Source organism: Equus asinus, chromosome 8 (assembly GCF_041296235.1).
Source record: "Equus asinus isolate D_3611 breed Donkey chromosome 8, EquAss-T2T_v2, whole genome shotgun sequence".
In the NCBI taxonomy this organism is placed as follows: domain Eukaryota; kingdom Metazoa; phylum Chordata; class Mammalia; order Perissodactyla; family Equidae; genus Equus; species Equus asinus.
In genome coordinates, this window is record NC_091797.1 from 61,021,691 (window position 1) to 61,048,044 (window position 26,354).

General features: G+C 46.6%; 1 protein-coding gene across 1 annotated transcript; it reads left to right on the top strand.

Moving 5' to 3' along the window:
- The first annotated feature begins 304 nt into the window (after nucleotides 1-304).
- TXNDC5 (thioredoxin domain containing 5) lies at nucleotides 305-25,594 on the top strand. Its single transcript, XM_044773270.2, has 10 exons — nucleotides 305-632; nucleotides 4,178-4,327; nucleotides 8,943-9,048; nucleotides 13,374-13,470; nucleotides 16,014-16,129; nucleotides 18,158-18,244; nucleotides 18,856-18,999; nucleotides 22,017-22,099; nucleotides 23,894-24,023; nucleotides 25,158-25,594. Exons 1-10 carry the CDS (start codon nucleotides 370-372, stop codon nucleotides 25,278-25,280), a joined length of 1,299 nt encoding a protein of 432 aa, XP_044629205.2. The 5' UTR covers nucleotides 305-369; the 3' UTR covers nucleotides 25,281-25,594.
- Nucleotides 25,595-26,354: the final 760 nt, after the last annotated feature.

A 26,354-nucleotide genomic window follows, 5' to 3' on the forward strand; every position in this document is an offset into this window, starting at 1 on the left:
TCACCCCCCCCCCCCCGCCCCCGTGTCTTCCCGGCCTGGCCTCTCCGATCCTGCAATAGTCACCCTTGCTCTGGGCAGAGGGGCCCTGCCGGGCTTTGGGGAGGCGCAGGGGCCCCGCGGGATTAACCGGAACCGTCCCGGGAGGCGCTGGAGGTCAGGCACGGAAGGCCGTCCGGGTCAGGACCCGCTCACTCTCCGGGTCCCCGGCCGGGGCTGCGGGCGCGCGCGGACTCAGGCCGGCGGGGAGCGGGCGCGCGCGGCGCGGGGCGGAGCGCGGGCGGGGCCGGGGGCGGGCCGGGGCGGGGCGGCGGCAGCCGGCGCCGCCGAGGGGACCGGCCGCCGGGCGAGAGCGCGCCCAGCCCCGCTGCGATGCCCGCGCGCCCCGGACGCCTCCTCCGGCCGCTGCCCCGGCCGCTGGCCTTAGCCGCGCTGCTGCTGCTGCTGCTGCTGCGGGGCGATGGCGGCGGCGGGCGCGGGGGCGCCTGGGCCCAGGAGCCGGGGGCGGCGGACGGGCCCCCAGCGGCTGACGGCGGGGACGGGCAGGACCCGCACGCCAAGCACCTGTACACGGCCGAAATGTTCACGCACGGGATCCAGAGCGCCGCGCACTTCGTCATGTTCTTCGCGCCCTGGTAACTGGCCGCGCCGCCCTCCCCGGCTCCGGCCCCGGCCCAGCCCCCCGCTCCGCGCGCCGGCGGTGGCCGGAGGGGCCTGGGGCGCGTGCGCGCTCGGGGCCGGCGGGCCGGGAAGGGGCCGGGGCCGGGGCCGCGCGGGCCGGGCGCTCCCGCTGACGTGGCGCGAGGCGGCCGGGCGGCGCGGGAGGGGGCGGGCCCCGAGGGGAGCGCCGGGAAGGGCCGCCCCTCCTCCCCGGGTCCCTGCGCTGCGGGAGGGGGAGGCGGGCCGGTCGTCCTTGGGGGCTGCTGGGAGCCCCGGAGCCACCTGGGTCCCTGCCCCCCCCCAAACTTCCTGCGCCGGCCCGAGCCGGCGGCCTGCCGGTGCGCCCGGGACCCGGGGGCCACGCGGCCGCTGGCGACGAGGTCCGGCCACCGATACTTTCCACTCGCCGCAGGGCACAGCCGCTGCACGAGGGTTTCATTGAAAACTAGGGACTCACGAAGGGGTGACTTCCCACTTTGTGTGTTCATGAGGGGGGAAGGGGTGGGCCGGGCAGAAGGGGGTTCCTGTGCTACCCCGGGAAGGAAAACACTGCGAATTCTTGGGATCCCTCGGCCCTCGGAGTGGATGGGGCGCTGTGCTCTGGGTGACAGGAGCCCACGAGCCCTCTCAACTCAAGGCTGTCCTCTGGCACCTCCTCCCCTCCCCTCTCTTGGGCCTGGTCATCTAGAAAGTGAGGTGGGAAAAGTCACCACGTTGAACAGACGGCACGCCCTGCCTTGGTTCTCGAGTGGGGGCTTTGGTGTGGGCCTTGGTGCCAACCCCCGAGACCCCTGCCTCGGACTTGTCCTACAGGAGGACTTCCTGTCATTCTCACAAGCGCAGGTAGTGCTTTCCTTCCAGGGCCTAGATGCCCCATGAAGGGAAGTTCTTACGGGGCAGAGCAGAAAGCCAGTTTTAGGGCGCAAGGCAGATCGCAGAATTTGGCATTCTTCCCCAGAGCAGGCCAGAGGCTCGCTGAGGTGTGGGCAAGGGATGTAGGAAGGAGTAGAGAGATGCCCAAGAAGACCGGCCTGTTCAGAAAATGTGCCTGTCAAAGTGGAGGAAACTTTTTTCTTTTAACCCAGTGTTCAGGCTATTACTGTGTTTCAGTTCATTTGAAGTTAAATCACCTTTTTTGGGCTGGCCTGGCTCATAACTGTCATTCATCAACAATGTATCTGTGGGATACGTTGTGTTTCAAGTTCCCAAGAACCAGCTGACTTGAATTTTTAGAACTACCAGTGGTATAGAAAATACTTTGTAGCATGAAATAGTCCTTCAGTATTAATAGTTACTCTGTGAAGGAGTATTCTCAGAGTAACTAATCCAATTAAATACACTACTTAATTGGAGCCTGCTCCAGTGGAATAAATCTGTCCATGGATTGTCGTCTTTATTTTTTTTAAGGAAAAATTGACATGTAGACATAAGTCCATGCATTGCCAATGGAGTTGTAATTTTGGAGTCTCTAATGATCACCAGCCAGTCCTGGCCTGAGTGGGAGAGAAGCCTGGAAACCCTAGGCTCTCGGCATTAAGTAAATTCATTTTCATTGATGTGGCTTATAGACTTTTATACTCCCAGAAAAAGTAACTTTTAAAGTTTTTGTTTGCTTCTTAATAGTCTACCACAAAATGTTTCAGTAGAGATGTGAAGGTTTCTGTGATGGCGTTTAAAAGGTAGACTTTAAGAGCAGATTGGAACTCAGATGGAATATGCTGTGGACTGCCCTCCCGTCTCTTTCCAGTTTCATTCTCTATGGAATGTTGGATTTGGGGACAGGGGCACTGTGTAATGAAAACATTGATCTGTGTGTTTTTGCTCTGACCTTGGCAGATGTAAGCTGTAGATTTCCTGCCACTATCAGGTCACAGATTGTGTATGGCCAGTTTGTGGGTCACACTGAACCTTGTGATAATGAGGTCAAGGTTGGGGCTGCCTCCTTGGGAGGATCAAGTGGCTTTGCTCTCGCACATGGCCACACACTGCCGTCTGAATGCAGCTGCTGTCTCAGAGGTTGGTGCTGTAGCCACAGGGGTCCCAAACCAGAAGTACCGACTCCATGGCACCTATGGATCCATCACTGAGAAATTGCCAGCCTGTCCTGGGTACTGAGAATACAGTTATAAAAAGGGCAGTGCTTATCTTCTTGACACATGTACCATATATACTTAAATATATCTCTGCTTTTCCTTCACACTTATCTTGCAGAGAAGAGGGAATCATACTATATTTGAGTTTCTTATAAAGCAGGGGTTCTCTTAGCTGGGCAAGAAAGTGCTGCTTAGGGAAGACACATTAGCTTGAAGCAGACTTCTTCAGTGCTACCTTTTGATGCTCATTGTTGAAGTCACCTGTCAGAAAAGAAAAGAGGCAAAGAGATTTAACACTGATTTTACTGAGAGATTATTTTGTAAGAAAGCATTTTAAACACTTTAAAAAGCAGTAGAGCAAGCAGTTACACTGTAGACATCATAAATACACACTTATTAGATGAATGAAAAAAGCCCATGTGCCATAATGCTGTGTAACCATACTTGAAGCTTGGGATAAAGTTTCTGATATTGGCTTATACAGAATTAAAATATGGCACTACGGACAGCTGACAATTAAAGAAGATGATCAGCTATATGGCTCAAAAAGTAGATTTAGCAACGGGAAAGTTGCTGATGCTGTTAAGAAATGTGAAGAGTAGCAAGAAGCAATACTTCTAAGTTAACATTTTAAATGATAGATGATTTTAAGATGTTTATGTATAATTAAATGTATACAATGAGTATTATAAGTATACATGTGATTATATCAAATTTAAAAGTTTGGGTGGCTACAGACTGTTTTTTAAGCTTCTCATTGGAGAAAATGCAGAAGTGATTTAATTATGAAGTTGCCTGTATTTGCAGATACTTGGTTATGTAGTAGAGGAGAGCCGACTAAACGTGAAGGAGCAATTATACCAAGAATTGCTAAGCTGCTGCAGAATAGGGAAAACGGGAGTGTTCCAGAAGAGGAGGAGAAGAGAATGCGCACTAAACAGCTGGGGAGTCAGGGCAGACTTCTTGGAAGAAGTGACACCAAACTAAACTGAAGGGCAAGTGGGAATTAGCCGGTGGCTTTAGGGAGGAAGTGTCAGAGAAACAGTAAATACTGATTCCCAGGGGTGAGCCAAGCTATGGCCCTTTCAGAAAACTGCAGGTGTTGCGGCATGGCTCAGGGGTAGACTGCAAGTGGAGGAGAGAGCTGGTGTTTAGAAGTCAAATGGGAGGTGAGCAGGGGCCAGATCAAGGAGGATCTGGAGCAATACCTTGCTAAGTTTTGATTTCATGCTGAGAATAATGCAGTGACTTTCTGGAGGGTGTTAAGCAGGGGAGCGATGTTCTGTAGTAACTGTGAGCTGTCCGTCTCTACCACAGTGTAAAGAAAGGACCAGACAGCCCCACTGCCCTATGGAGATGGCTGAAGAGGTGGGTCGAGCACCCTCTGACCGGCACTCAGGATGCTACTTATTCTCACCTTGTTGCAGGTGTGGACACTGCCAACGGTTGCAGCCTACTTGGAACGACCTAGGAGACAAGTACAACAGCATGGAAGATGCCAAGGTCTATGTGGCAAAAGTAGACTGCACGGCTGACTCGGACGTGTGCTCGGCCCAGGGGGTGCGAGGATACCCCACGTAAGTGGGAAGGGGCGCCTTTCTCATATAGTTCCAGGTTTTCCACATCTTTTTGCCAGCTGCATTCAGCCAGAGAAAGTCCAAGTTGAACTTTCAGTAGCTTCCTTTGTAGTTCTGAGGAGTGAGCAGATGCTAAATTTAAGCACGCCATCCTGTTGTTAGAGAAGGATTATGTTTAACGCTGTCTATATTAGATGCATTTTTGTACCATGTTTGGAAAAAGCCTTTAATTAATCAGTGTTGGGTTTTCCTATTTATAAGAGAATGGGTTTGTGAGACAAAGATGGTGGTCTCCATGAGGTCCTGTCACGTTTGACATTCACAAGTACATTTAAACAACAAGCACAGACTTTGTCATCAATTTTAGTTTGAATTTTTGGCCATTCTATTAAGCATCCTTCCTAGAGTCATTTCCCATGTGAACAGCACAAGGGCTGTTTCTGTTGGAAAGGAAGGTGACAAACCCTTGGAGTATGGCAGTTCTGACAAGGATTACTACTTACTCCCTTGACAGTTCAGAGTTTTTTGGTTTTAAGAAGCAGAAACTGAAACTGGCTTAATAAACAAAGAGGAGATTAATTAGAAGGCTGTGGGGAAGCTCTGAGACTCAGCTCCAGGAGTCTGGAGGCCTGTTTTTATTGCACCCCCCTTAAGGTGACTTAACTTTCTGGCTCTGCATCTCTCTGTTGCCGTGGTTGACTTGGGCCCACCACTGACTGGCCCAGCTTGGATGGAGTGTTCATTCCAGGAACAGTCTCTGCGGCCAGAGAGGCAGCATCTTATAGGAAGATGGTAGCCCCATTCAGACCACATGGCACGTGTTGGAGGAAAGAGCCATTCTCCAAAAAAAAAGGAAGATGCTGTTTCCAGAAGGATGTGGGGGAAGGGTTGGCCCCTGCATCTCCTGAAATGTCTGTTCAAATTGATGGATGAAGTCAATTCTTTATAAAACCTGAGCCTATCTTCAGACCTGAGAGGCAGCATGGAAAAGTGGAAAGAGCTCTAGGCTTGAACCCGGAAGCCATGGTTTGGATCCCAGTTCTACCATTTACTTATCAGGCAGCTCTGGTCACATTGTCTAACCTCTGAGTCTAAAGTAGGATGATGATGCCCACCCACCCACCCCACCGCCCCGTGACATTGTTGTATGAAATAACCTGTGCAGACACTGATCTGAGCATACCCAATAAATGTATAAGTTCCCCCCAACATTAGGAAATTTGGCCTTTCCCTAAAAGACTCAGGAATTCCTAGTCTTTGGTGATTGCTTGCTAATCTAAGTGCCATAATTCAAGTCTACATCAAATCAGATTAATAGAGAGAAAATTTCCTACTCTGTGTACCTACATATTGGCATCACCATCCTATGCTTCCTAGCATTGCTTTTAAAGTAAACTCTGCTTGGATGAAGAGCATCCCAAGGGAGCGTCAGTGAGTAGTGGGACCAGGTGAGGAGAAAGATGCTCACCTGTTGCGAGCTTATTACTTTCAAGGTGCAGAGGCGACAGAGAGGGTTGGCCATGGTGTCTACTCTTAGACACCTGGCTGTGTGTGGCCTTGTGGCTGTGTACACCACAAACCATACCACAGGGAAGGTGTAGGACCTGTAATGGGGTTGAGAGGGCACGTGTTCGGGGCCATCTGAGAGGGGAGTAGAGGGTTCCACCTGGAGCTGGTCATAGGTACTGTCAGGTTGCAACATCAGTTAATCCACAGGTGCTATTCACAGATTTGAAAAGATCCGCGTTGGATCATGTGTCCTGATTTTTATTTAGAAGATAGAATCCCCAAGAAAACCATGCTCTGGTTTTGAATTGTTAAAAGGAACTAACATGAGCTTATACCACACTGAACAAGGTTTGGGAAAGAACCTTCATGACCATCACAGCACTGCACAGGTGCCGAGGACAGATTTTTTCACAGAATGCGGAGGCGGAGTGTGCTGCATAAAATGTAGTTGCATTGGGGCAGTCCTGGATTTACCCCATGTGCGTTCATTGCCTCTAAAATAGCACCCATTTCATAGGGACGTTGCGAGGCCTGAATCAGATAGTGAATGTAAATGCCTGAGCGTGGGTGTGTTAGTCTGTTAGCTTTTATGTCATTCTTGCCTGGCACCTGTACCTGGAAGAAACGATTGGAGAGGGAGGGAGTTCAGGTTCCCAGGCCCTGAGAGGTGGCTGACTGTGCCCAGGAAAATGTTTCGAGATCTTCCTGCTGAGCTAGTAAAGAATCTTTATCCTCTGGGAAAATGTGAGCAGGGGCAGGCTGAAGGGGGTCTCCTTGGGCTGCCGTAACCAAGTACCGCAACCTGGTGACTGAATATCGTCTCACGGCACTGGAGGCCAGAAGCCCGAAATCAAGGCGTCGCAGACCGGTGCTCCCTCTGAAACCTGCCAGGGAGCCCTTCCTTACCTCTTCCTGGCTTCTAGGGGTTTGCTGGCAGTCTCTGGTGCTCCTTGTCTTGTAGATGCATCTCCAGTCTTCCATCTTCACATAGCCTTCTCCCTGTGTACATGTCTCTCTCTCTGTCCAAATTCCCCCTTTTTATAAGGACATGAGTCATAGTGCATTAGAGTCCACCCTCATATAACCTTTTACTTCTATAAAGATCCTATTTTAAGTAAGGTCACATTCTAGGTGCCGTGGGTTAGGACTTGAACAGATCTGTTTTGGGGGACACAATTCAACCCATATCACCATCTCATCCATAGTAGTAGAGCTTTCATCACATTGTTTTCCATAGTGACCCATAAATGGGATTTTCTCCCCGGCAGTCTCCTTGAAAGAGACACAGATCCCCGGGAAAAATAAACACCCATGTGAAGGTTTGCTAATGTCAGGCAGGTTTGGGGCCGTACCTGTGGCCCACTCTTCACAGCCTCCTTCAGCTCCATCTGCAGCGAGAATTGCAGTCAGGTGCCTGGACAGAGAGAGAGTTCTGCAAAGGAAGCTCTGATTCTGTCCCTAGGCGCCGTGAACTTGAGGAGGAATCTCAGGCTTGGGCAGGTTAGGAAGATTTTCAGTCCAGCAACAAGAAGAGATTAAAAAAAAGGTTTATTTTTGTTTTGCTCAATGCACACCAAATCAGAGAAAAATCACAGGTTAGATTTTACTGTGTTTTAACGTTAGTAAAGAAGTGGGGAATGAGTTTGGTGACGCTGGTCCTTGCTGACTGGAGGATCCCCTGTCTTCCGTCCTGAAGCACTGTGGAGGAGGGAGGCGCTGGGAGGAGAGAGGGGCAGTGGAAAAGTGCAGTAGCCTTCCTCTGTACTCTGTGGGCAGAACACGCATTTCCAGAGCCTCCTGAGGTCCCAGGGTGGGTGCGCGCATTCAGAATTGCGAGCTCATGCTTTGGAGTTGCTTAAAGTGTTAAACTTCATGAAGTAACGGGCGTACTGGCCAAATCTATTTGGATTTTGGCTTTTTGTTATGGTTATAAAAGTATAAGCTACTGAAGAAGCAGAGCATATATTCGTCACTGGAGGCACATTAGGGATGTCGTGTAAGTCCCTCGCAGTATCGTAGTTTCTGGGAAAGGCCAGTAAGCCCGTTTTAGTTTAAATTAATTTAAATGCCTACTCCAGCCAATGTGTTGGTTTTCTCATATTGCTATGAAACTTCATTTTAAGGCCTTTGAAGAGTAAGCTATTCAAACCCCCAGTTCTGATTTCTGCATATCTTGACGTCTTCCATCTTGAATCTGCACACTGGGTATCTGCTAACAAAATCCACGAACTACGTGCTGTAGCAGTGTCGGGGGCATTTTAGCTGAGTATGCTTGCCAAAGAATGCTGGCCTGTATTTCTTTTGTTTTGTCAATAGCTGTATTTCCACCCCCATCCCCCCATTCCTTGACACTTTCTGTTAAGCTTTATCTAGATTATGTTTTCTCGTTACCAGTGGAAGGATGCAGAATCTGGACGTGTTCATTTTGGCCTCTGATGATGACTTTTGCTCACCACTGAAGGAAGCGCTCCATAGCCTATCTGCAGATGCCCTCAGAGGCTACTATATGTAGCAGGAAGGAAAGATTCCTTCTCTGTGGGGAAGTTAACAGACCAATGTCACAGTTGTTCTTATCGCTGGAAAGTTGAATTCTCACCATACCTGGATATTCGAGCTTTGTAAGAGCCGAATAGCTGACAAGGTAGCCTGGAAATGAACTTATTGCAAAACTATGCTATTTCTACTACAGTTCTAATTTTTTAGGAAAACAAATGCAGAACATAAGAACTCCTGGAGGCTGGGAAGGATGACAAGGACTTGGCAGGGTGAGCTTCAGAGCTCTGCAGGCTGAGCGCTGGGAGCCTAGGGTGGAATTCACAGCATTAGGCAGATGTGTTCACCTCAGCTTTACTTTTCTTGAATAAAATAAGAAACTTTTAAAAGTTCAGGACTAAGTGAATATATTCTTTCTTGGAACATTGTTTTTCTTTCTTTTTCCAGTTTTTTCAGAGAGTGGCAGATGCGTGCCTGGCTGCCGCTCACTGACAGCCCATCTTCTGACTATTCCCCTGAGTGACTCTGCTGCCTGCAAGGACAGTGCTCTCCCCTCAGAGCAGTGGAAGTGCTTTAACAGTCTGCTCCATCTAATCCTTTGATACTCTTTCAGCTTGAAGTTTTTCAAGCCCGGCCAAGAAGCTGTGAAGTACCAGGGTCCTCGGGACTTCCAGACACTGGAAAACTGGATGCTGCAGACACTGAACGAGGAACCTGCCGTGAGTCCACAGAAAGCCTCGCTCCCTCTCTTTCTTCCTACATTCGGGGCAATAAAGAGGCCAGTGCAGCTGGAAAATTAAGGCTACCTTTTCTTGTGTGCGAGGAAGCTTGGCCCTGAGCTAACAGCTGTTGCCAGTCTTCCTCTATTTGGTATGTGGGGCACCACAGCGTGGCTTGATGAGCGGTGTGTAGGTCCCTGCCCAGGATCTGAACCCATGAACCCCAGGCCTCCGAAGTGGAGCACGCGAACTTAACCACTATGCCACCAGGCCAACCCCAAGGCTACCATTTTAAAGCAACTTTTTACTTTTTTAAAACTTATTGACAACATAAGTAAAGATTAACTTTCCTTCTCAATTTTTTTTTTATTGTGGTAAAATACACATGATATGAAATTTACTTCTATGCCACTCTCATCTGTAATACAAGTAACAGTAATTTCTTAGCACCAGAACTTGAGTCTTGGCCAGCTGGGGTTGGGGCCAGGCCTAAGCCAGAATATCCAGTCCAGGCCAGCTTTGGCCCCAGCTACCAGCTTGCTCTTACCTCCTGCCAGCTATACCTACAGTGTGAATCTTTCCTTTTCTTCTCAACCCTTAGTCCCCAAGGTCCTAACTGGCTTTGCTGATAACATAATTTAATGCCCTTAATACTGTTAGTGTTTTCATATGCCTCCCTACGCTAAGGGTAATATCAGGAAATTGTGGAAACTGTGATTTCTGAGATATTTTTTAAAGACATAGCTGTGTGAAGAATGTTACTTACTAAGAAAAATTTATAATCCTCCCCGTCTCCAATTAGGTTGGGAGTCTTAATTTTGTTGTAATCATTCTGGTGGTAAACCATTCATTAAGCATCCTCTCATGTGTGGTGCTTTCTGATTAGTGCTGAATGCTCAGGCTCCGAGGGGCAAAGTGGACTTTGATTGTGGTGTTATGTTGGTGAGGGACTGGAAAGATGGCCAGGGTTTCCATGCTGTACATTGCTGATGAAACATTATGAGCATCTGAAGTTTCTAAATGTAATTTCAGTTTAAAGCATAACTAAGACGGCTTTATTGCATCCGGTCGGCATCCGCTGATTTGAAGGTTGTCTGTGTTCCAGGAGCTTTGGGGGCGCTCTGCTGCTATTGGTGACATTTTCCAGGGTGTCTGTGGTCCTCCACCTCTCCCCCACATCTGTGTAGATGTCACAGCTAAGCAGAAACCCAGCTGCTCCCTAAGTGCTACTTTAGCTCACGTGTTAAAAAGTCTCTACTGTGTGGCGGAGAATGCTGGGCTGTGGTGTTGAGTAAGTGCTGAGCAGAGACTCGTCTAATTTTAGGTAATAGGGAAAACCACAAACCTCTCGGAGAGTCAATTTGCATCTTTGTCATGGCAAGAAGGCTAGATGAGCAGGTGTAACTTTCATATAGATTTAAACTTCAAATCGCTTCCTTTGTGAAAATGTTCTCTGATGAGAGGAAGCCAATTTTAGAGAGGAATTAATAGTGTCAAAAAAACTTTTCAAATAAACTTTTCACCAAAAAAGCCAGGCTTCTGTGATGACTATTCAAGAAACCAGCAGCCAGTATCAGGATGGCGGAAAGACTTCATCTTGTAGGCAGAGTTCCCTTCGGGGGAGTGGTGGCTGAAAGTGCAGGCCCAGAAGGTCTGTGAGGCCACGCCTAGGCTCAGCATGGCCACGTGGCATCCATCTGGCACCACCCCAGAACCAGGTCCTCAGAGCACTAGCGATCGCAGATAGATTCCAGAAACAGTGGCAATGTGCCTTATTATAGAAAAGTTCACATATTCAAACTTTATACTGCAAACCGAAAATTCTCCTCAATTTGAACTTTGCTTTTTATTTATTTTTTTATTATTTTATTGAGGTCATAATAGTTTACAACATTGTGAAATTTCAGTTGTACATTATTGTTTGTCAGTTGCCATATAAATGTGCCCCTTCACCCCTTATGCCCCCTTTCCCTTAGTAACCACTAATCTGTTCTCTTTGTCCATATGTTTGTTTATCTTCCACATATGAGTGAAATCATGTGGTGTTTGTCGTTCTCTGTCTGGCTTATTTTGCTTAACGTAATACTCTCAAGGTCCACCTGTGTTGCAAATGGGACGCTTTTGTCTTTTTTATGGCTGAGTAGTATTCCATTGTATATATATACCACTTCTTTATCCATTCATCATTTGATGGGCACTTGGGTTGCTTCCACTTCTTGGCTATTGTGAGTAATGCTGCAGTGAACATAGGGGTGCATAAGTCTCTTTGAATTGTTGACTTCAAGTTCTTTGGATAAATATCCAGTAGTGGGATGGCTGGGTCATATGGTATTTCTGTTTTTAATTTTTTGAGAAATCTCCGTACAGTTTTCCATAGTGGCTGCGCCAGTTTGCATTCCCCCACCAGCAGTGTATGAAATTCAACTTTGCTTTTTCTTTTAAGTGAAAACTTTTTTAAAAAAGTTCTTCATCTGTGTTTGTACCTAAGTAATTTAATATATACATTTTTATGTTCCAACAGGATAAATTTAGATTTTTCACCCTAGTGTTATGGCAATATTAAAGATACTCAAAGAAAAGAAAACCTGTTGTTTGTTACATCCTACCCCAGTTTTTATATTTCCATGTTTGCTTCTGTATTTTTTTCTTAAAACAGTTATAATCATATAAACGTGGTTTATTTCACTAATGATATTTTTAATTATCTTTATATTGATCACATTTTATATTATCATGTGGATTTGCCATAATTCAACTGTTTTCCGTTAATGGATATTTAGGTTATTTAGTTTTTCTGTCATCAGAAATGCTATGAGAAACATGTTTATTTTTGTAAAGACTTTTTTTTCCTAGTTTTGAGTGATGTTTTTAGAATATATTCCCAGACATAAAGTTGCAAGACAAAAAAAGAAACCAAGACCATTTTTATGGCTCTTGGTGTATATTGCCAGATTGCTTTCTTAAGAATCTGTAAGCTCACAGCATCACCAGCAGGGTGATAATGTGCCCATTTCTGTGGTATACTGTAGTGTTCCCATGATGGTGGGGACCGCTCTGGTGTCTGTCACAGAGCACAGGAAGTGATAGTGCCCCCTAGGTACCATAAATGAACAGTTTAATACTGAAAGGCCTTTGAACATCTTATAAAGGGTGACATAGAGTGTTTTGTTTCACCTTGTGGGAACTCACTGACTGTTTACTTAGCCATCATTCTCTTCAGCATCTTTTTGTGTGGGTACCGAGCACTTTGAAAGTTTTGATAAGCCATCAGCAGAAAGGACAACTTTGTGCCTTGTGATTACAACTCTGCACAGCTGTGCACTATCAGCACTTTTAAAGCTTTTAATGACTTAACTTGGGTATTCTTTTTAATAGACAAATGAACCGCCAGATAAAAATTGAGTAATATACACTCATATGTCTATAGCAAAATGGGGATTCATTGATCTTTTCTTTAGCTCTGGTTGCTTTGGTTGGAGGCCACAGCTGTTCAGGCTTCAAAAATTGAGAAATTTAGAATTGTGTAGTATTGTGGTAACTGTATAGTTGTACACATTGGGGTCTGCTCAGGTACTGGCAGAATCGTCTTTTCAAAAGCTACTCCTTGCCCCTTCATGGTGTTTCTGTCCCCCTTAGTCATGTGAATTATAGTCTGTCTTTCAGTATGGCTCATGTTTGCCCTGTGGTGTTCTCTGTGGCCCTTCACTTACCTGCATGTCCCTTCTCATTGCCTCCTTCTTCCTTTTCTGAGTCCTCCGCAGTTTTACCTTCCTTCACAGGGCTGCTCAGCACTTCTGTGAATAAAGGGTAGCCAGGCCCTCCTCTGTCTCTTAAGTTTCTCATTCTCGGCCTGGTCCGTTTTGCTACTTCTGTGTCTTTGGGTCCTACTTCCTTCTGAGCCAGTCCATGAGGAATTTCTTTTTGTATTTGTGAAGTCTCAGATCACATTTCAAAGAACGGGACCGAGTGCTAGTTTGGGGTGGCCTGTCCTTCAGTTTGTCTGCTGTGTTTGGTTGCGTTTGGGGGCAGCAAAGGACAGGCTGGGGTGGGGACGGCTGTCACCCGGCTGCCCTCAAATGTCAGTCCTGGAGCATTTGTTGAGGGTGAGGCTGGTGAGGGGCTTATTGCTGAAGTGTCAAGAGAACCTAACAAGTCTATTCCTAATTGGCCTCCCTCAACAGAGCAGCATCCCACAGCAGTTCAAGGTGGCCAGGTGAGGGAGGAGATCTGCAGAAGGTTCTAGAAAGAAACAGGTCACCTCCTCAACGGGTGTCACTGTGTCTTCACAGACTAACAGTGACTGTTGTTTTGTTTCTTCCTATTAGACACCAGCACCAGAAGTAGACCCACCCAGAGCTCCCGAGCTCAAGCAGGGGCTGTATGAGCTCTCCGCCAGCAACTTCGAGCTGCACGTCGCGCAAGGTATGGCAGGCGAATCTTGTGGGCCTTCTCAGTGGGATGCACACCTCTTCGAACCACTGACCATTAGTCATTCCTTGATTTGCTGGGCTTTTCCTTCCTGCCACCTGAGGGCTCATGGAGACCAGCCTCTGTGGCACTTATCCAGAGTTTCTCTCTTTAAGACATCATTGTTTAATGCTGCTCCTCTGGAAAGTATTCCCCCTTTTGTCTCTGTCCTTAGAGAAATGCCAGTTTTAATGCTGAGCTAAAGCCTTAGGTGTGGGAAGCTCACAAATCAAGAATGGGCACACTTAATTTGTACACTAGCTGGCAGTGCATCCTTGGATAAGAAAGCGTTTCTTTATATTCATGTTAATCATATGTTTATTGACATGAGGCAGAAACAAAAATGTCTCTTACCTGTTTAACCCAGAATTTCGTGGGACCATTAAAACATGTGAATCAGAGTAGGTGTTCTTTTACACTTAAAATATTTTTCTGCACCACATCTCATTTTTTGAAAATGATCTCCTAAATATCAAAGTGATCTGTGTACAGTTTCTGATGTCAATAATATGTAAGTCCTTTCTTCACACGTTTCACAGGAGTCGGGCTTGGTAATAAAGGACTTGAAAGCAAGTTCAGCTTCCTTGCTGGCCTCCATTCTCAAATGCTCCCATGGGGAGAAATCCTCCCATAAGACTGGGTTGGAAATGTTGTGAAAAAGGGCTTAACATTTTATCTGGCTATGTAAATTCATGCTTGCTGGGAGTCGAACCCCACCCCACTTACTGTGTAAATAAGTGTTCCCCCAACCACACTAAGATCTAAAATAACTCACTGTGACGCCTTCAGCCGTTTTCCATTTTTGTTAAAGGTGGTTCTTTCGTTGGTATGGGTGCTCTGGTGGTGGAGCTTCAGGGTGTTTTCCCCTGCAGGGGACTGACTTTAATTTGAGACTAGCTTGGGCTCCCTGCAGGATGTACCACCAAAATCCCCTTGTTATAGACCATTTCCTGCAAGCCCAGCCTGGTCCCTCCCTAAGCAAGCCACTGCTAAGGGCTGTAGTCCAGAGCTGCTGCCTTGGGCTGCTCCCAGGAGCATCTTTCCTCAGAAGGCGACAGCAGCCTCCTGCTCTTACAGCTTCCCACTGATACTCCAGGAGGTTCATGGACATCCTGTTTCCACCTCACAGCACAAGGTTAGCGACGTACCTTTCCAGAGACACATGGCTTCAGCCTTGCAGATCAGTTGCTAATTTTTTGAAGCAAGTTTTTTGCCATTTCAGTCAAATGTGTCCTTGCCGTGACGATGAGGTGCCGCTGTGAGCATTGGCGTGGCAACATCCTGCCCTGAGCCTGAGTCACATTTCAGCGGCCATTTGTTAGTTCTCTCCCTGGCCACAGCCTGATTTCACTTGGTCTCAGCCTGACATCTTTCAGGCCCTAGGCTGGTAAAGGTAGAACAGCCTAGAAAAATACTTCAATGTCATTGTCACTGTCAATGACATTGCGAGGGTCTGATTTTTTTTTTCTCCTAGCTTAGGGAGTGATACTAAGTTTTTTAAACCTTCTATTTTGTGAAATAAAACACAGATACAGAGAACAAATGTAGGGCTTATTGAATTGTTATAAAGCAGTCACCCCGTAACCACTGTCCAGTTCAAGAGATAAAACTGCCAGCCTCCCCATAGCCATCCAAGTTCCAGTCCTCCCTCCCTCAAGGGGGCGCTGTCCTGACTTTTATGGAAACCACTCCTTGCTTTTCTTTATGGTTCATCACCCAAATGTGCATTCCTAAACACTATAGTTTGGTGTTTTTTATTGTATGTTTTTTAGAGACATCTTAAGAGACTTGTATGTCTCTTAATCCATGTGCTCTGCCAATATTGCTTTTTCTTCCTTGCATTCTCTTTGCTGAGCACACAGGTTGTTTGACCTGTAGAGTCTCCACAGTCTGGACTTTGCTGATTGTGTCTCCACGGTGTGGTTGAACACATTTCCCTGGTTTCTCTATTTCCTGTGAATTGGTGGTTGGATCTAGGGACATAATCAGTTTCCATTTGGTGTTTTTGGAGGGTACAGGCAAGACTTCGTAGCTAGTGAAGTCTCTTTGTGATGTCAGTAGCCACAACAGTCACTGCCTAGATCCATTGATTCATTAGGGTCATCAAATGCTGATATTCGGAGTAAAATATCCTGTCTTCATTTTTTTCAGCAAGAGAAACTTGCCCTCATTTATCTCTTGGTTTTCTAGTGGTGCAGTTCATATAGGAAAGATAGGATGAATGCCTGATTGTTTCCCATTATTGCCAATTTTCCAAATAATGAGTTGGTTCCCTATTGTCCTCCAAAGATAACAAACTAGGTTTTGTTTGGAGGATTGTTACAAACTCATGGATATAGACATATTTTATGGAGAATCACTTTTTACCAGTTAAAGGGTTCATACTGCCCTGAGCTTTGCAAGAGGACAAAGATCACGTGCTTCCATTCAATCTCTAGTTAGGTCTGATGTAAATTACACTCCCTCTTCCCCTTCTCTGCCTTGGCTCTTGAATAAAGGCGACCACTTTATCAAGTTCTTCGCTCCATGGTGTGGTCACTGCAAAGCTCTGGCTCCGACCTGGGAGCAGCTGGCTCTGGGCCTTGAACATTCCGAAACTGTCAAGATTGGCAAGGTAAGTGAAAGCCCTTATTAAACTGGAAATAGACTGCCTTTGGCTGGATTAATTAGCAGAGTAGCCCATTATTCATTCTGTGTGCAAAGTCACAAACTTGATTTATTAATTCCATTTAGTGTGCCACTTGATAATTCATTTCACCTTCACAGATGGCAGCCTGGTTTCGAGTGTGCTGGCTTTTCCACAGCCTAAAGATAAATTATGGTTTTGGCTCCTTTGTTTATTTTGAAGCAATGGCCAATTCTGAATTGGCAGCCCCAGAACCCTTTCTGCAAAGATATGGGGCAGAGCCTTAGAGAATGTTCACTGGACGTACTTGGAGGCCATCCACATTTGATCTCACCCAAGACTCTTTCCTAAAGGACCCTCACTCCGTGCTCGCAAAGGCACGCAGAAGATCTCCCCATGGGGAGCCCCAGCTTGCTCTGTGCCTGGGCGTCTTTCCAACTTTCCCCACTTTACACAGAGAAGCCAGAAATGGTGTCTAACAACTTCTGTGTAAGTGGATTTTCTGGAAATATCCAGAGTGGCTCCAGAATAACTCCTGGGCCATCAAGCATTTTTAATCTCGTCCAGCCTTTGGCACCCAACAGACATCCCTGCATGGATTTCCTTCATAAAAATCTCATTTTCCACTTTGCCAGAGGGCTGATTAATATACAGAAGTAACGCTACATGTCCAGGAACTAGAGTTAATAAGATAATCTGCCCAGCACAGTGAGATGGTCAAAAGCATAAACTTGGCAGTCAGCTAGAGCTGGCTGGCTCACCTTGGGCATCTTCTCCACACGTCAGTCTCCCCCTCTGCGAAACCAAGACAGGACCTAACTGTGTGCTGGTTGTGAGGAGGAAAATAAAATGCTTAGTACAGCGCTTGGCATGCAGCAAATGCCTGGTAAATTGTGGTAGTTATTGTTAGTTAAATGGATTTTTCACTGTTGCCTGTTCAACACTTTCAATAATGTGCTCTATCATGTGTGTTATGATAATGATTTTATATTTATTGAACATTTCATGCAAGTAATCATAAAATAATTTTCTTTTTGTATCTTCCCCATTCCTAGTATCCTTACTTTATTTTATGAACTTTGATGGAAGATTATTTTCAGTGTGTCAGTAGAGGCTTCTAGAAGAAGCAGGCATGAGCAGACACAGTGTAAATATCGGGCTGTGGCCCTTCCTCTCTGGACATCCATGTGGCTGGGTTACATGGACCCTAGAGATGCTCCCGCCCAGACTCTGGGTGGAGGGTCCTGAGCTTCAGTTTAACACGTTCACTGCTCTCTGACTTCAGTCTTATCTGTTAAAGGGATATTTTTATCCTCCTTTGTTGACATAGTGGAAAACAACTTAGTCCCGCATAGCTGATTTAAACGCGAGTAGAAAATCCAAAAGAAAGTGACTTAGGATAAAATGTTTAATGAAAATGTTGAACAAGCAGAATCTTTCGAAGATTTAAATGAAATAAAAAATTTGAAGAGCTGTGGTTGTTGGTAGATTGAGCTTATAGAATTAAGGACATATACTCTTAATTTGACATCTTTTCAGTTTTATCTTTATTATATGCCAAATTCTCCTGTTTAAAATTGACTACTTGCTCCTCCTTGGTTTTAAAGCTCTGCAAGTTTGAACATGAGGATGAATTTCTGAGCTGGCACTGTGACAGTGTGGGTCTCTGTCACCGACACCCAGGCCTCCCTGTCCCCAGAGGGCAGGCTGGGCTCCCTTCTCCATCTACAAACTGCTCAAGAGAAAACATGCTTCCTAAACATTGGCTTTTTTAAGTGAGCTAAATCACGTCTCTGAGTAAATCTTGTCAGCCTGCTCCCTTAGCTCCAGTGTATTTTGGGGTAGCTTTTAGGAAAGTCTCTCCAAAAACTGTAGCTTGCTGGCAGAGATGTTACAGATCGGGAATTTTAGAAATTTCCTTCTTTTTAAAGCACCAAGTGTGCAATAGTCCATTTAGCAGGAAGCCTCCTGAGGAAACTGACTGGGAACGTGATCGTGCTCTGACTTTATTTTTAGGTTGATTGTACACAGCACTACGAGCTCTGTTCCGGAAACCAGGTTCGTGGCTATCCCACTCTTCTCTGGTTCCGAGATGGTAAAAAGGTACGTCTTCAGGTCTTTGTGTTGAGACAAAATGTTTCTCTTAACAACAGAGGGCTGAGATGTCACATGGTGTAACAGGTGGATTGTTTGGGCCCTGGTTTAAAGGCATACATATTGTGGAACAAAAATGTCTTTCCCTTAATTGATAAGCTTTGGGTAGTTGAGAAAAACTGTCCATTGTTATACTATTTTGAAACCCTTCAGTGGGCTCAGTTTATCACTGGAATAACCCAGACCTACTGTCTGAGGGTCACCGTGCTCTGATCACGGCCTTTGAGTGGGGTTGAGGCTCGCTCCTGGTGTGGCCCCCCCATTCCTGGTGGGTAGTGTCTCCGAACACCAAGTCAGCGCCCAGACTCTCATGCTCTCATCCTTATTGCTCTGCAGAGGAAGGAGATGGGAAGTTCTCTCACCAAAGCCAAAACATCCCATTTATAATCTGTACTCCCCCATTGAAATCCCAGTGTGCAGACGTCGCACAACTCACACAGCCATAGCGAAGACATCTGATGGGAGGTCTTATGAGGGCAAGTGGGGTCGGGAGGAGGTTTGAGTGATTCAGAGTGCTTTCTGACTCGGCGGCGCGTCTGTGTGGCCCGTGTCTCGGACAGATTGATCAGTACAAGGGAAAGCGGGATTTGGAGTCGCTGAGAGAATACGTGGAGTCGCAGCGCCAGAGCGCGGAGAGGGGCGCCCCCGAGACGGTGGAGCCTTCGGAGGCCCCGGTGCCAGCCACCGAGCCCGTGGCCGCCCAGGTGGGTGTTTGCTGCAGTCCATATGGGCAGAAACAGCCCACAGCCCTCCACCCGCAGAGGGCATTCTCCTCAAACGCTTCGGACAAAGTGACAGTGTGGGAAGAGGACAGAGTAATTCAGATGGTTGGCTACGGCTGGCTTTTCAACAGGGAGCATTTTCTTCAACTACTTTTACATGCTTGTAAGGGGTAAACGTAAACAAAAGCTTCTTTTAAAAACTTGAAATAGATATGAGACAAATCTTGAGAGTGTTCGGTGTCACTGTCTCTAGAACATTCTCCCGTTTGAGTCAGTCATCACTTTACTTGAGGGTGTTTGCTGTGAAAGTTTGACTGCTGCGCCTCGGGCCCCTGTTTCTGTTCATTTCCATAACTTGCTGCAGTCATTTACTCGCACCCTGTGGTAAAGGACCCTGAAAGGTCTGCAGCGGAAAGGACGCACACCCTGGAAGTCGAAGGCACATCTCTCTGGGGTACTGAATCTTGCAGCAGTGTCTGACTTGGGGAGTACCGTCTTCAGTCCTTCAGATAGTGTGTGGTTTTAGATTCAGTTGTTCTGCATTTATCAAGCCCTTGCTGTGTTTCAGGCACTGTCCTAGGCCACCAGGAAACAAAAACAAGACTATTTTCCTGCCTGTGAAGGGTGCTGGGTCTCATGGGGCAGACAGATGAGAACACATACAAGCAGGTGTCATGGGGGCTGAGATGAAGTGTGTGCTGGGTGGTCACAGTCATTTGAGAGACTGGGGGCACATAGGCAAGAAGGGTCACTGAAGAGCTAGCTGCAAGACAAGCTGGTACTTGCTGGAGACGCGTGGCAGGGAAGGCATGGCTGCTGGAGGAAGGGCGGGCGCAGAGGCACGCTGGTGTGGATCAGCCGGGCACAGTCCGGGCCAGGCCCGCAGTGGGTGGAGGGAATGGGGTGAAGGAGGACAGGGGGTGCAGTGCAGGATGCCAGCGAGGAGAGGACTTGTGGGCCAGCCAAGGATTTTGAGCTTTATCCTGTATTTACAGGGAGCCCACGGAGAGTTTCAAGCAGAGCTGAATTTTAGGATGACTAGCAGCAGCATGTGTGAAAAAGATGGAAAACCAGTGTATTAGGCCATAAAAGATGATAGGACTCCAAACTAAGGCTGTGACAGTGGGGATGGAGAGAAGGAGAAAGCAGGCATAAGGCGTCCACCTCCACTGAGCGGACTCAGGATGGTGGGGTGAGGTGACCAGCAGATTTCTGGCTTATCTGGTTGCCAGAGGCACCAAGCGTGAGATAAGGACTTGGGGGAAGAAAGCAATGAGTTCAGTTTTCAAGATGTTGCTTTTCAGGGCAGTGGGGATATTAAGGTCGTGATGTCCAATGGACAGTTCAGTACGAGTCTGGAGCTAACTCAGGCTATCTACGCTAGATGAGTAGGTTTATGTGTCTTCAGCTTTAGGTAGAAGCCGATGCTGATGCCATGGATGAAAATGAGATTATTCAAGGGGAGTCAAAATAATGTTTTCCCAGGAAAACAATGCTTGGATTTCCTAGCTAAGAACCGTAAGGCCTGTTTGTCAACGTACTTCCAATGCAGAATACTTATATTGCTGCTTCAGTTTACGTGGCTACACTTCATGGCATGCCACGTTCTTACCTGGGACAGTGGGACACTAGGGACAAAGGAAGGGGCAGTGTGCCCTTGTTCCTCAGGTGAGGGCAGCAAGCCAGGTGTGTGTGAATGCCTCCTCAGTACCTCTCGACCCCTCAGCATTTACCTAGGATCATGACTCGCTGGAGCCATCACTCCCTGAGCACCAGTTGTTTGGAATCAGAAAAACCAACAGAACCACTGACCCCATCCTCCCATGGTGGGGGTAGTAATGCGCCTTCTCGCCCCCATGGCCCATCCCTTAGTTAGACTCCTGTAGGTTGGGGACTGCCTGGGTGTTAAAGTTTTGGTTTAAGAAGTAAACAAATGATTTTGTAGTTGTTATGACCACATGTGTTAGAGGAGTGTGTGTGTCATGGTGGTTATAAAGGTCATCCCAAATTGAGTATAATTATATACTATGGATGTTTTCATCAAACACAGAGCGGTTTCTATTTATAACAAAGTTTTCCACCATTAAGTGGGTCTTTCAGTGAGCGTGGCGTCCAGTTTCTGGCCATAAAGAAGGACGGTAGTGTTCCACAATGGCCTCCTTGGCGCTTCGCCGCCAAGTGCCTGACACACGGTGCTGGAGGCCAGACTCAAGCGGGGCAGCCCTGGTACAGGCAGCCACGTGATAAATCATCCATGTTCTTGCTCTCGTGAGAGAGTTGCAGGTCCATTTTTGGAGAAACACATAGACATAATTCTGCAAAGAACTGTCAAGATAGAATCCCTGTAGAGCCGCCTGCCTTGTGGCCCCGTTCCCTGAATTCTCCAGCCAGAGCTTAGATGAACAGTTTTCACATTCACTTTAAATTTCAAATAGAAGCCTCTTACATGTAAGACACGTATCTTGGCCTGTGCTTTTGTAACTAAGTCTTTCTGTTACACAGAGAAGGTAATTTTACGAATCCATGTGATGGGAGAGTGGTGGAGTCAGTGAGAAAGGCAGCGTAAGTGCAGACTTCACGTGGGCCAAGAAGTGGGTGTGTGGACTCGGGGCAGTATTGGAGGCTCCGAGCCGGGGAGGTGTAGACTCAAGCTCAGGCCCCCAGAGCTGACTGGTCCACACCACAGCGCCTGGGATGACAGCAGCTGCACCTGAAGCCACCTGGGCTGGCTGGGGGCAGAACACACGACTGTGTCCTGCCACCTCCCGGCTGCAGGTCCTGGACCCTGGACACTGGAATGAATCTCTGCCCTTCAGAGGCTGCTGCCCTACCCTCTTGTGTAACTTGTGAAATGCAAGCTGTGTAGGTATTTTTGTGTGACCTTGGAGCATGCATAACAGCATGTAAAAAGATTATTGACATATTTCTGCAATCCCAATGCGTGGCCCCACCCTATTCTAAGTGATGTATTTGAACTGTGGCTTTTCCCTCCCCTGAAGGGCACTGTGTTGGCACTCACAGAAAATAACTTCGATGACACCATTGCAGAAGGAATAACCTTCATCAAGTTCTATGCTCCATGGTAAGTGGCTATTAATTAGAAACTATTTTGTCCTAATGGACCTAAGTCCCATCATATTTTCCAACTCAACAGCCAACCCTCCCGGCTCAGTATTGGGCAGATATTACATTTACACATAGGTTATGTTGTAGGAAATAAGGGAATGTTATAGTTATGTTCCTATATTTAGGCATGTTAAAGTTTGATGGTATCATAAACGGTTACTTATGGAGATTGAGGTTAATTTATTTTAAGGTTCAGTCTGCTTTCAAGAAAACATAAAAATAGAGGAGAATTATGATGGCCATACAAAACTTAACTTTTGTGGTAGCTGTGTACTTTTCCAAATAGGCTGCTTTTTTGGTTGAATGAACCATGAACATCATGATGTAGCTTTGCTCCTTAGTCTCTTTTTGGTGTCAAAGAGAAATCCATTAGAGCTCAGCTTTCTGTTAGAGCCATTCAGTGTCTTACCCAGTTATTGGAACCTTCCTGCCACGTGGTCCTTGGGGCCCAGAGCAGAGATGGACCCACAGAGTTTGAGACCAAGTGATGCAAAGACTAGGTTTCGAGACTTACCGTGAACTACCGTAACTCTGGGTGTCCTTTAACTCCTGGGGACCTGCGTTTCCTCAGCTGTGAAATGGGAAGGACGCTCTGTCTCCATGAATAAAACAATCCATTTGGAAAAGCTGAGTGTTAGTTCTGTTTCTAAACGTGAACCAGTGAGGTCCCCACATGTCAGTTTTGCTCTTCAGTGTGTTTCATTCCAAGTCTTCGTGAGAACCCATGAGAGCAGAGGTGAAAGTTAATGAGCACACGAGTCCTGAGTTGTGTAGTTTTTATCCTTAAAGAATAAAAATACTAGTAAATGATGCCTTTAAAACTATTACTTTCTATTTTTTAAAAAACCTAAAGCTGTATAGATCAAGTATGAGGACAGAAGATCCCTTTTTATTGAAGGGGAGCAGTTCATATAGTGGGGTGGGGGGTGGTCAGGAAAGGGACACAGTAACAGGTGGACGGGAGGTGTGAACAAACTTGGTAGAAGCCGCAGCGCTCGCACCAAATCACTGAAGCTTCAGGGAAGCTTGGAAGGTGTTTTGAAATTTTGAGACCATAAGCAATCAAATCTGAAATGTTTTTGGGGGGCTGGCCCAGTGGCACAGCTGTTAAGTTCGCACATTCCGCTTTGGTGGCCCGGGGTTCACTGGTTCGGATCCCAGGTGCGGACATGGCACCACTTGGCAAGCCATGCTGTGGTAGGTGTCCCACGTATAAAGTAGAGGAAGATGGGCATGGATGTTAGCTCAGGGCCAGTCTTCCTCAGCAAAAAGAGGAGGATTGGCGGCAGATGTTAGCTCAGGGCTAATCTTCCTCCAAAAAGAAAGAAAGAAATAAAATAAAATGTTTTTGGCATTCAAATGATTTTTGAAAACAACTGTTTGGAGGCTGTTTTGTTTCTTCTTCATCTCCTTCTGCTCAGGGTGCATTCATACGCCAGTTAGCCCAGTTTACCGTATTATGGAAATGGTGTCAAATCTAAACTTGTTTTTAGACCAGCTTGTTTCTCTCAGCTTATCTGAAAGTCTACTTTGGATTGACTTTAAACTCCTTGTTGGGTCTGGTGGAGGAAGAGGAGGAGATGCAGGAGGAGGAAAAGTTAGCTGGCCCAATGGGAGAATTTGATGTTTTATAAATTTCTAGGCAATTGTTGACTGCCGCAGAAAGAAGAAACGAGGCTTGGCTTGGCAGCTAAATGTAGGTGAGTGAGCTCAACCCAAGACTTCAACAAAGCTGTCCTTGTGTCCCTAGGTGTGGTCATTGTAAGAATCTGGCTCCTACTTGGGAGGAACTCTCTAAAAAGGAATTCCCTGGTTTGGCAGGAGTCAAGATCGCCGAGGTGGACTGCACTGCTGAGCGGAGTGTTTGCAGCAAGTACTCGGTGGGTACACGTGGAGGAGAACGCCGATGGGTGCTCTGAGTCCTGGGGCGGACCGCAGGCGAGATTGTGATGGCACTGTGCACTCAGCCAGCATAACGCACGCTGCCCTCACCCCTCAACAAAGCATTTTTTGTGTCCTTTTGCGTTTTTTTTTTTTTTTTTTTCCCTTTTGAAAAGCAAGAGAGATGCTCTCAGAGGAAGGGCTCTCTTCTATTATACACATTTCGGGGGGGTTAGGTCTTGCCATCTGGGTGTAAGGCTGGGCGTAACTGAGACTCAAACCTTGAAAGTGGGGTCCCACCCTCACGGCCATTCCAGTTGGCTGAACAATCAGCTGGCCTGCTGATGGTCATAAACACCCGAGCGGCTTCTCTTTCAGACATAAGCCTGCGTTCTGAAGGAGAATGGCTGAGCGAAGGAACATTCAAACATAGCCTTCCTCCTGAAAGGGCCATACCAACAAGTTGGTCTTTGCTCGGGTTGTTTCTTTAACTGCAGCCACCTTTCTGAGCTGTTAGCACAATCTAATAGTCTAGAAGATTTGTAATTAATATTTTTCCTTCTGTGTTGTTTTCTTAAAACACTTTGGAGGCCTCTGGAGTTTATTACCTCATTAGATTGAGAATACATGTAGCACAGACATCGTTTACTTATCACTAGAAGATGCCATTTGTCTTTTTAGCTTACAATTCTTAAAAAGGAGGGAGTTGCAGCTGAAAAATCTACATCCTTGAGGATCCTGGTGCTACTCAGTGTGGTCCACAGAGCGGCCTGGGTGTCACCAGGGAGCATCTCAGAAACGCAGAGTCTCAGGCCCCACTCCAGACCTGCTAGATTGGATGTGCGTTTTCTCCAGATCCCCAGGGGATGGTGTGCAGGGGAAAGACTGGGAAGCGCCCCTGTAGGGTAGAGGCACTCCTTTGACACTGATCTCGTAGTCTGAGACTGGAAGGTACATAAATGGCCCTAACGCCTGCTTTCCGCACTATCAGGTACTCTTCAAATGGTCTATACATTTTTAAACCATGGGCTTTCCTGGTCACAACTATAGGAGTTTTTCAGGTTTTATTTAAGAAGTGATTTGTGTGTGATTTAAACCACTGGTTTTCAAAGTTTTATTTATTTTTTGTTAAGGTACGAGGCTATCCCACATTGTTGCTTTTCCGCGGAGGAAAGAAAGTCAGTGAGCACAGTGGGGGTAGAGACCTCGAATCCTTGCACCAGTTTGTTCTGCGCCAGGTGAAAGACGAACTGTAGAAACCCAGATGGAAGTCGCCTCTGCTGCCTGGCCTCCTGTACCCTGTGTATTGGAGCTAAATCATGTGGATGTCACTGAGTTTCAAATGGTGGTTATTCAGAAAGCTGAATGTACTAAACTTGTGGTATCTTCTTTGTGTGTGTGTTTTTTAAGCCAACAGACTCTTTATTAAGTTTCTCTAAGTAAACATGTAACTCATGATCCCTTTGCAAACTAAATATTTTCAGTGGCGATCTGTCGTCCCCTTTAACCTTCTCTTGATGAAATCTAAATGGTTTCCTTTGAGACTAAAATAGAGTTGAGGAAAATCAAATTGCTGGACTGTTTTTGGCTCCTGAGTGATTCTGGTGAAAGCATCATCCAAAGCATAGTTTTTGAACTGCCCATGAGTTCTGGAAAGGTGGCCTGTGGCAGTATTGACGTTCCTCTGATCTGAAGGCCACCAGTTGACTTATTAATAATGTGGTTGATCCATAGTTCGTGGCAGATTCAAAACAAAAACCCCACACCTCTGGAAGATACCTTCACAGCCACTCCTGGATTTTCTGTTTCTGTGAATACCTCTCTCATCACAAGAGGTTAGCCATAATGAGAGCAATGGTACTTTTGACACGTGCCTAAGTAAGATAATGCTGATGCCATAATCGTGTGTGTGTCGATACTCATCAGTTATTACTGTTCAAAGGATACTTCTGTTTGTTTCTCATGGGTGAAAGATTTCATTAGTTATGTTAACATGAAGCCAGAGTCCATGTCAACTTTAAGATTTGATGTCTCCCATGGAAAATGTGGGCATGGAAAGTTCCACAAGGCTTGTCCTGACTATTCTATTAACTCATAGAAAGATTGTGGTTGTATTTGCTACTGGGGGCAAGAGGGCTAGATGAGCTTTCAGGTCTGAGTATCAGGGACCAGGGAGACCCTTGCAGCCCCGCTGCAGGACCCTAACTGGCAGCAGTTTCAGATTCTGTCCTAAGTAGGCCTTCTGGAGGCTCAGTGCACTTCGTTTGCTCGGAGGAGGCTGACCTGCTGTATGAAGAGTGGGATTAACTTGACCTCAAGACCAAAGACTG

Coding starts and splice junctions, on each gene's coding strand:
- TXNDC5 (XM_044773270.2), top strand. CDS start 370: ATGCCCGCGCGCCCCGGACGCCTCCTCCGGCCGCTGCCCCGGCCGCTG. Junction 633..4,177: donor GTCATGTTCTTCGCGCCCTG/GTAACTGGCCGC, acceptor ACCTTGTTGCAG/GTGTGGACACTGCCAACGGT. Junction 4,328..8,942: donor GGGGTGCGAGGATACCCCAC/GTAAGTGGGAAG, acceptor ATACTCTTTCAG/CTTGAAGTTTTTCAAGCCCG.